Source organism: Sapajus apella, unplaced genomic scaffold (genome assembly GCF_009761245.1).
Source record: "Sapajus apella isolate SASKATOON/1434 unplaced genomic scaffold, GSC_monkey_1.0 scaffold77, whole genome shotgun sequence".
Lineage (NCBI taxonomy): Eukaryota > Metazoa > Chordata > Mammalia > Primates > Cebidae > Sapajus > Sapajus apella.
This window is the reverse complement of record NW_022437017.1, coordinates 5,620,077-5,630,399: the sequence shown is the minus strand read 5'-3', so window position 1 is coordinate 5,630,399 and position 10,323 is coordinate 5,620,077. Positions and strand designations below refer to the sequence as shown.

Below are 10,323 nucleotides of genomic sequence, written 5' to 3'. Positions count from 1 at the left end.
TTTTTTTTTTTTTTTTTTTTTTTTTTTTTTTTTTTTTGTGGAGACGGAGTTTTTGCTCTGTGGCACAGGCTGGAGTGCAGTGGCGCGATCTCGGCTCATTGCCACCTCTGCCTCCCGGGTTCAAGCGATTCTCCTGCCTCAGCCTCCTGAGTAGCTTGGATCACAGGCACCCGCCACCACACACCCGGCTAATTTTGGGACTTTTAGTAGAGACGGAGTTTCACTATGTTGGCCAGGCTGGTCTCGAACACCTGACCTCGTGATCCGCCCACCTCGGCCTCCCAAAGTGCTGGGATTGCAGGCGTGAGCCACCACACCTGGCCTTACCCAGCACATTTTTATATTTAGGTAAATGTTAGGTTAGGGATACTGCAACCTGCCATGCGGGGCCGTTGCTGAAACGTCATTCTTGCCCTTGGGGAACTCCCACTTGGACTAAACTGTCACATTCAATAGGGACCTCTGAGCTGTAGTCTTGGGGTGTATGGCCTCATTTGATGTTTACAGAAAGATTCCTAGAGTAATGATTCCTTAACTTTATTTTATTTATTATTATTTTTTGTAGAGATGGGGTCTCACTGGCTGGGTGCAGTGGCTCATGCCTGTAATCCCAACAATTTGGGAGGCTGAGGTGGGATAATCACTTGAGGTCAGGAGTTTCAGACCAACCTGACCCACATGATGAAACCCTGTCAACCTTGTCGACTAAAAATACAAAAATTAGCCGGTCTTGGTGGCAGGTACCTGTAATCCCAACTACTTAAGAGGCTGAGGCAGAAAAATCGCTTGAACCCACGAGGTGGAGGTTGCAGTGAGCTGAAATCATGCCACTGCACTCCAGCCTAGGTGACAGAGGGAGACTCTGTCTCAAACAAATAATAAAGATGGAGTCTCACTGTGTTGCCCAGGCTGGTTTTGGACTCTGAGGCTCCAGTGATCCTCCTGCCTCAGCCTCCCAAAGTGCTAGGATTTACAGGTGTGAGCCACCCATGTCCAGCCAAACCCTTATTTTAATTTTTTTTTTTTTTGAGACAGAGTCTCCTGGGCTGGAGCACAGTGGCATGATCCCAGCTCACTGCAACATCCATCTCCGGGTTCAAGCAATTCTCCTGCCTCAGCCCCCTGAGTAGCTGGGATTACAGGCATGGGCCACCACACCCAGCTAATTTTTTGTATTTTTAGTAGAGACAGGGTTTCACAATGTTGGCCAGGCTGGTCTACAACTGCTGACCTCGTGATTCACCTGCCTCAGTCTCCCAAAGTGCTGGGATTAGAGGCGTGAGCCACTGTGCCAGCCCACACCCTTGTTTTATAGGTATGAAATCATCATTAGGAAAAAGACACTTGCCTAACACGTAGCTAGTAAGTGGGGAGAAAGATTTTCCACTGAAATTTACTAATAGGATTTGTTTCAAGGTCTGAAAAGATGGGTTATATCCAGTTCATTTCCCCACATGGGTTCTCAGAGTGCTCCCTGGACCAGCAGCATCAAGATCACCTGGGAATTTATTATAATTGGTTAGAAATGCCACCAGTTTCTGGACCTACTGAGTCAGGGACTTGGCAGTGGGACCCATCAAACAATGGTTAATCAAGACTCCCCCCCCCATCTCACAACCCCAGTGATTCAGATGCATATTCAAAATTGAGCACCTCTGTTGTAAACTATACCATCCTTCCAGGTACCACACAAATACCCTCAAATACCTTGTTGCAGGAATTCATAATCTTCCTCAACTGGGGGTCTGTGAATGAGCCTTTAGAAATTCTCGGGAATTGGCTGGGGCAGTGGCTCATGCCTCCAGGACGTTCGGAGGCCAAGTCAAAGGGATCACAAGGTCGGGAGATTAAGACCAGTCTGGCTAACACGATAAAACCTCGTCTCTACTAAAACTACAAAAAAAATTATCTGGCTGTGGTGGCACGTGCCTGTAGTTGCAGCTACTTGGGAGGCTGAGGCAGGAGAATCACTTGAACCTGGGAGTCAGAGGTTGCAGTGAGCCGAGATCACACCACTGCACTCCAACCTGCGCAACAGAGCAGGACTCTCTCAAAAAAAAAAAAAAAAAAAATCAGGAATTATTTCTACATTTTATGTGTACATATGTCTGCTTCTGGGAGAGGAGTTTCATCCAAATGTCTTTTTTCCTTTTATTTTTTGAGACGAGTCTTGCTCTGTCACCCAGGCTGGAGTGCAGTGACGTGATCTTGGCTCACTACAACCTCTGCCTCCCTGGTTCAAGCGATTTTAGTGCCTCAGCCTCCCGAGTAGCTGCCACAACAGGCGCCTGCCACCATGAACAACTTTTTTTTTTTTTTTGTATTTTTAGTAGAGATGGGGTTTCACTATGTTGGCCAGGCTGATCTTGAACTCCTGACCTCAGGTGATCCACTGCCTCGACCTCCCAAAATGCTGGGGTTACAGGTGTGAGCCACTGCACCCGGCCCTAATTTTCATATTTTTAGGAGAGATGGGGTTTCACCAAATTGGCCAGGCTGGTCTTGAACTCCTGACCTCAAGTGATCCACTTGCTTCAGCCTCCAAAGTGCTGGGAGTAAAGCTACTGCACTGGCCTCATCCAATTTTCTAGAGCCTCCTATAACCCTAAGAACATCAAGAACAGCTACTTGGACTGCCATGGTGGCTCATGCCTGTAATCCCAGTGCTTTGGGAGGCTGAGGCAGGCGGATCACGAGGTCAGGAGTTTGAGACCAGCCTGGCCAACATGGATAAACCCTGTCTCTACTAAAAATACAAAAATTAGCCGGGCGTGGTGGCACACACCTGTAATCCCAGCTACTTGGGAGGCTGAGCAGGAGAACTGCCTGAACCCGGGAGGCAGAGGTTACAGTGAGCCGAGATTATACCACTGCACTCCAGCCTGAGCGACAGAGTAAGACTCTGTCTCAAAAACAAAACAAAACAAAAAACCCCTGAATACTTTAGGGTTAACCCTGAGGTGGCTGAGTAGGAGTCGTCATGCTGAATATTCAATAAAAACTGACCGATGGTCTTTCTTGTCACTTCTAGCGCTCGCAGAGTGAGGACAGGAAAAGTATTATTAAATGTCATGCAGGATGTTCAAGGGGTATGTGGCTCCACACTTAATTTCATCCTTCACTTTAATTACAGGATCAGAAGTAACGTTTCCTCCTATTTCTTGGGTGCTGGTCTTGTTATGCACTTAATGATCATTACTTTATCCAGTCCTTAGAACTCACTGCCCTTTGAGGTAGGGATTAATGTTTCCCATTTCACTGAGAAACAAGTTTAGAGAGATGAAGTAATCTGAACAGGCCGGGAGTGGTGGCTCATGCCTGTAATCCCAGCACTGTGGGAAGCTGAGATGGGCAGATCACCTGAGATCGGGAGTTCAAGACCAGCCTGACCAACATGGTGAAACCCCAACTCTACTAAAAATACAAAATCAGCCGGGTGTGCTGGTGGGCGCCTGTAATTCCAGCTACTCCGGGGGCTGAGGCAGGAGAATCACTTGAACCCAGGAGGTGGAGGTTGGGGTGAGCCGAGATCACACCATTGCACTCCAGCCTGGGTGATAGAGTGAAACTCCATCTAAAAAAAAAATCTGAACAAAGCCAAGAGGTGGGAAGACAACTAAGATGGTCTGAGTTTTTATCAAGTGTTCTCTTTACTCTTCCCTTAAATATATTTTATTTTTTGAGACAGTCTTGCTCTGTTTTCCAGGCTGGAATGTAGTGGTGCCATCTCTGCTCACTGCTGCAATCTCTGCCACCCGGGTTCCAGCAATTCTCCTGCCTCAGTCTCCCGACTAGCTGGGATTACAGGCGCCTGCCACCGTGCCCGGCTAATTTTTGTATTTTTAGTAGAGACGGGGTTTCACCATATTGCCCAGGCTGGTCTTGAACTTCTGACCTTGTGATACACTCACCTCGGTCTCCCAAAGTGTTAGGATTACAGGCATGAGCCATTGTGCCTGGCCTAATTTTTAAATTATTATTTCCGTTACAGACAGGGTCTCTCTTTGTTGCCTAGGCTGCAGTGCAGTGGTGAGATCATAGCTCACTGCATCCTAAAAGTCCTGGGTTCAAGCCATCCCCCTGCCTCAGGCTCCTCAGTAGTTGGGACTACAGGCATGTACTCCCATGCCCAGCTAATTTTTATATTTCTTGTAGAAATGTGGTCTTGCTATGCTTCTCAGGCTGGTCTTGAACTGCTGGCCTCAAGAAATCCTCCTGCCTCAGCCTCCCAAAGTGTTGGGATTACAGACGTGAGCCACTGCACCTGGCCTATGCTGTGAATTTTAAAAACTGTTTATTTGGTTATAATTGTAGATTTGCAGCAAGTTGCAAAACCAGTACTGGGAGGTCCCAAACCCTCTGCCAGCTTCCCCCAGCAGTCACATCTGACCATTGTTCAATTTCAAAACAGGAAAATGACATTGATACAATCCACCTACCTAATTGAGATTTCACCCTTTATGTTGATAATGGTCCCTGCTAAAAAGTATTTCTGTCAGCTGTTTATGGTAATTGATATTAAGATTTTGTGATTGTCTCTCTAGGACCGCCTGTCTTTTTCATCTACAACACCACGCTTGATTACACATCCTTGCAAGAAAAACATAGCGCTATATCTAGGGTAAGCGGCCATATTATGTACTGTTATCTTTCTTTTAAATTACATCTTTAGGGGCCAGGCACGGTGGCTCACGCCTGTAATCCCAGCACTTTGGGAGGTCGAGGTGGGTGGAACACATGGTCAGGAGTTCGAGACCAACCTGGCCAACATGCTGAAACCCCTTCTCTACTAAAAATACTGGTAAATTTAATCTTTAGGTTTGCCCTCATTCATTCATTCATTCATTCATTCAACAAACATTAAACAAGATGGCTCTGCCCTGTGTTGCTAGTTGCTGGCCTGTACAAGTCCACAGTCAGGGGCTAGAATTGGAGGAAGGGAGCTGAAGAGTTCAGCCAGCGACTAAAACAACTGCAGTAGTGTGGTGCCACCTGTTAATGATGCTTGGTATGTAGAAATACTTCAGTTGCTGGGGACTAGAAAAAAGACAAAGGAAAAAAAATGAAAGATGCTTGGTATAGGCGCTGTTGGGTGCCTCAGGAGAAAATGCCTAGGAAGTTTCCACCGGGGAGTTGATGCCAAAACTGGCTTTTGTTGGATGAACAGGAGTTCACTGGGATGGTGGGAGCAACCAAATATGTATGGACTTAGAACAGAGCACTCAAAAGAATGAAAACACCATGGCCAACATTCACTCGAGTTTGTAAGGGTAGCAGGTTAGAAAACCAGGTACATACACCATGCCAAGATGTTTGCCCTCACCTTGAGGGTAGTGGACGATGGGGGCACTGTATGATTCTGGCAGCATCAAAAAGGGGACTGGAGCTCAGGTGCAGTGATTCATGCCTGTAGTACCAGCATTTTGGGAGGCGAAGGCAGGAGGATCGCTGGAAGCTAGGAGTTCAAGACCAGCCTGGGAATACAGCAAGATCCCAGTCTGTACAAAAAATACAGAAAATTAGCTAGGGGTGGCAGTGTGCACAGCTACTTGGGAGGCTGAAATACGAGGTTTACTTGAGTACAGGAGTTTGAGGGTGCAGTAAGCCATGAGCACACTATTGTACCCAAGTCTGGATGACAGAGACTCTCTCTGCAGAAAAACACAGACACATCAGCAGCTCTTTTATAAATCAGCCAAGACCAATTATAAAAGGTAATTATGGCTGGGAGGTTGAGGCAGGATTCCTTGAGCCTAGGTGTTCAAAACCACCCTGGGTAACATAGCAAAAGGCATGTTTTTTTTGTTTGTTTGTTTTGCTTTGTTTTTTTGAGACAGAGTCTTGCTCTGTCACCCAGGCTGGAGTGCAGTGGTACAATCTCGGCTCACTGAAACCTCACAGTTGTCTCCTGGGTTCAAGTAATTCTCCTGCCTCAGCCTCCCAAGTAACTGGGATTACAGGTGTGCGCCACCATGCCTGACTAATTTTTAATTTCTGTATTTTTAGTAGAGACGGGGTTTTAGCATGCTGGCCAAAATGGTCTCAAACTCCTGACCTCAGGTGATCCACCCACCTCGGCCATCCAAAGTGCTAGTAGGATTACAGGTGTGAGCCACTGTGCCTGACCACCCATCTTTCTCTTTTTTTTTTTTTTTAAAAAAAATCTACTGTGAAAAATATTCATGGGTGGCAATAAAAATTAAAAGGAATAGGAATTAACTCAGTAATTCTTATCTGTTGAAAACCATATGAAATGAAAACCATAAAATTTCTTGGGAGTCAGGGGAGGAGACCTGGATGATAAAATTATATACCATGTTCATGGATGCCTTTTCCTACATAAAAGTTTCTTATCTGAAAGAACAAATTCTTTCTTGCATACACATTCCTGATCTGAAACTATTTACTTTAGTGGAATTAGAGCCATATAAATTATGAAACTGAAGTACATCCTGTCAATCAATGTACATTTTATATAGTTTTATATTTGATGTGCTCACACATTTAAACTGTTATTTCTAGAGGTCAAATACCGGGACTATAGAGGTTTATTTATGCAAAATAAGTAAAGTTTATCTAAATAACTCCTGGTTACAATAAAAATTTTGTTTGAATGGAAACATAGAGTACCTCTATAGTCTTTTTTCTTTTTTTTCTTTTATTTATTTATTTATTTATTTATTTGGAGACGGAGTTTCGCTCTTGTTACCCAGGCTGGAGTGCAATGGCGTGATCTCGGCTCACCGCAACCTCCGCCTCCTGGGTTCAAGCAATTCTCCTGCCTGCCTCAGCCTCCTGAGTAGCTGGGACTACAGGCACGCGCCACCATGCCCAGCTAATTTTTTGTAGTTTTAGTAGAGACGGGGTTTCACCATGTTGACCAGGATGGTCTCAATCTCTTGACCTCGTGATCCACCCGCCTCGGCCTCCCAAAGTGCTGGGATTACAGACTTGAGCCACCGCGCCTGGCCTTTCTTTTTTTTTTTTTTTTTAAAGACAGGGCTTCACCATATTGGTCAGGCTGGTCTCGAACTCCTGACCTCAGGTGCTCCGCCCGCCTCAGCCTCCCAGACTGCTGGGATTACGGGTGTGAGCCACCGCACTCGGCTATAGTCTTTTTTCTTTCCTTGTGTGACATTATCCTAATTTAACTCATTTATTATTTGTTTCAGAAAACAAGTTTTTTTCACAACAAATAACTTTGAGACTAGTCTCCTTCCATTTGCCATTCCTACATCAATGCAGGTAATTATTTTACTGAATGATCTGAAGGATGCTAGTATAAGTAATATTTGGAGGAAAATACAGAAATATCAGATTAGTCTATTTTTGTTAGTTTAGAGGTTTATTTTACAATGTACCTCTTAAAGATATTAAGGGTAATTTCTAAGCCTAAAGAAGGGCTGGTTTTATTCTGCTCCTACTACCAAAATAGACTTTTTTTTTTTTTTTTTTTTTGAGTCGGAGTTTCGCTCTTGTTGCCCAGGCTGGAGTGCAATGGCGCGATCTCAGCTCACCGCAATCTCCGCCTCCTGGGTTCAGGCAATTCTCTTGCCTCAGCCTCCTGAGTAGCTGGGATTACAGGCACGTGCCACCATACCCAGCTAATTTTTTGTATTTTTAGTAGAGACGGGGTTTCACCATTTTGACCAGGATGGTCTCGATCTCTTGACCTCGTGATCCACCCGCCTCGGCCTCCCAAAGTGCTGGGATTACAGGCGTGAGCCACTGCGCCCGGCCAAAATAGACTTTTTATTCCTGAAAAAGAAAAAAGAGTGGATGTGGGTGTTCTTCCTTACATTGGTTATATTATAGATAGATAGGTCGGATGGTATCTTACTTTACATGCAGTAATTTCAAGACCTCCCTTGGTCAGGTACTGTGGCTCACACCTGTAATCCTCACACACTGATTGGCCAAGACAGGAGGATCATCTGAGTCCAGGAGTTCAAGACCAGCCTGGGCAACATAGGGAGACCCTTGTTTCTGTTTAAAAAAAAAAAAAGACCCCCAAATTGTCATAAACCAAAGCAGGAAAACCACACCCTTAGTGAGTATTTGAGAAATTATACCATCGACGCCTACACTAAATAAAGTTTTGGGCTGGACATGGTGGTTCGCTGCTATAATCCCAGCACTTTGAGAAGCTGAGGTGGGCAGAATGCCTCGGCCCAGGAGCTCAAGACCAGCCTGGCCAACACGGTGAAACTCCAACTCTACAAGAAATTTTTAAAAGTTAGCCAGGTGTGGTGGTGTGGTGGCACGGTGGTGCGGTGGTGCATGCCTGTTGTTCTACCAACTCAGGAGGCTGAGGTGGGAGGACCGCTTCAGCTGGGAGCCACAGGTCACAGTGAGCTATGACTGTGCCACTGCACTCCAGCTTAGGTGACAGAGCAAGACTCTACCTCAAAATAAATAAATAAAAATAAAGTTTTGTCATTTACCAACATACCAATATTTCTCCTAAAAGTGACACTTATCAGTTAATGCTAGCCGTTCATTATTTAGACTTTAGGCTTTGTCCTCTGAGAAGAGTTTGTTTTGTTTTGTTTGTTTTTTGAGATGGGGTCTCGTTCTGTCACCCAAGTTGGAGTGCAGTGGCTTGATGTCAGCTCATTGCAACCTCGGTCTCCTGGGTTCAAGCCATGCTCCCGCTCAGCCTCCCGAGTAGCTGGGATTATCCCAAAAATTAGCCACCACTCCTGGCTAATTTTTGTGTTTTAGTAGAGATGGGGTTTCACTATGTTGGCCAGGCTGGCCTTGAACTCCTGGCCTCAGGTGATCCACCTGCCTCTGCCTCCCAGAGAGCTAGAATTACAAGCATGAGCCACGATGCCTGGCCTCAGAGATGTTTTTTTTTTTTTTTTTGAGACAGAGTCTTGCTCTGTCACCCAAGCTGGAGAGCAGTAGTGTGATCTCAGCTCACTGCAACCTCCACCTCCTAGGTTCAAGTGATTCTCCTGCCTCAGCCTTTTGAGTGGCTGGGACTACAGGTACCTGCTACCACACCCAGCTGATGTTTGAATTTTTAGTAGAAATGGGGTTTCACCACATTGGCCAGGTTGGTCTCAAACTCCTGACCTCAGGTGATCCCTCACCTCAGCCTCTGAAATTGCTGTGATTACAAGTGCGAGCCACCATGCCCAGCTAATGTTTTGTATTTTTAGTAGAGACGGGGTTTCACCATGTTGACCAGGATGGTCTCGATCTCTTGACCTCGTGATCCACCCGCCTCGGCCTCCCAAAGTGCTGGGATTACAGGCGTGAGCCACCGCGCCCGGCCAATTTTTCTTTCAATGCATGTCTAGAAGCGTGGCTTTCTGAATCAGTGTTTGAAAAGATCCTCTCACTGATATCATCCACATGATAACTTTCAGGTCAGAGTACCAGAAGTGACATCAGCACATTTCACCAGTTCACTATTGCTGTTAGTAGTGGCTCAAAAAGTCTATATTTATGATTATGAAAATGACTCCTGGAATGTGACTTTCGGTATGTACCTTTTGTATTTTTAAATTTTCTTTGAGTGTAGTCAACATGAGAGTATTGATGTTGGATGTCAGCCCTGGGACGTTGTCCTTTCCAGTCAAAATAAAGACTGGCCTGAGCCCCATCCCATAGACAGGGAACCTAGTGTTCCCAGTGTGGACTGTAGTCACAAGCCACAAAAGCTGCTTGGACTGACTGAAACAAACAAGAGACATTCACCAGATATGGTGGTTCACACCTGTAACCCCAGCACTTTGGGAGGCCGAGGCAGGAGGATCACCTGAGGTCAGGAGTTCGAGATTGGCCTGGCTAACATGATGAAATCCCGTCTCTACTCAAAATACAGAATTAGCCAGGTGTGGTGGTGCATACCTGTAATCCCAACTACTCAGGAGGCTGAGGCAGGACAATCGCTTGAACCCAGGAGGAGGAGGCTGCAGTGAGCAGAGGTCGCGCCATTGCATGCCAGCCTGGGCAACAAGAGCAAAACTCTATTTCAAAAAACAAAAACCAAAAAATCACAAAGAAACAAACAAGAGACACTGGCCAGGCGTGGTGGCTCACGCCTGTAACCCCAGCACTTTGGGAGGATGAGGCAGGTGGATCATCTGTGGTCAGGAGTTCAAGACCAGCCTGGCCAACGTGATGAAACCCTGTCTGTACTAAAAATCCAAAACTTAGCTGTGTGTGATGATGTGTGCCTGTAATCCCAGCTACTCGGGAGGCTGAGGAAGGAGACTCACTTGACCCCAGGTTGCAGTGAGCCAAAATTCCACCACTGTACTCCAGCCTGGATGACGGAGGGAGACTCTGTCTCAAAAAAAAAAACAAAAA

At 45.8% G+C, this 10,323-nt stretch overlaps 1 protein-coding gene across 1 annotated transcript in view; it reads left to right on the top strand.

The window, feature by feature from the left end:
* The first annotated feature begins 3,008 nt into the window (after positions 1-3,008).
* Positions 3,009-10,323, top strand: part of CATSPERD (cation channel sperm associated auxiliary subunit delta) — a 51,125-nt gene continuing 43,810 nt past the window's right edge. Inside the window, exons 1-4 of the mRNA XM_032252487.1 lie at positions 3,009-3,041; positions 4,545-4,621; positions 7,173-7,245; positions 9,378-9,492. Of these exons, the coding sequence (XP_032108378.1) occupies positions 3,009-3,041; positions 4,545-4,621; positions 7,173-7,245; positions 9,378-9,492 (298 nt within the window). The remainder of the gene's footprint in view (positions 3,042-4,544; positions 4,622-7,172; positions 7,246-9,377; positions 9,493-10,323) is intronic.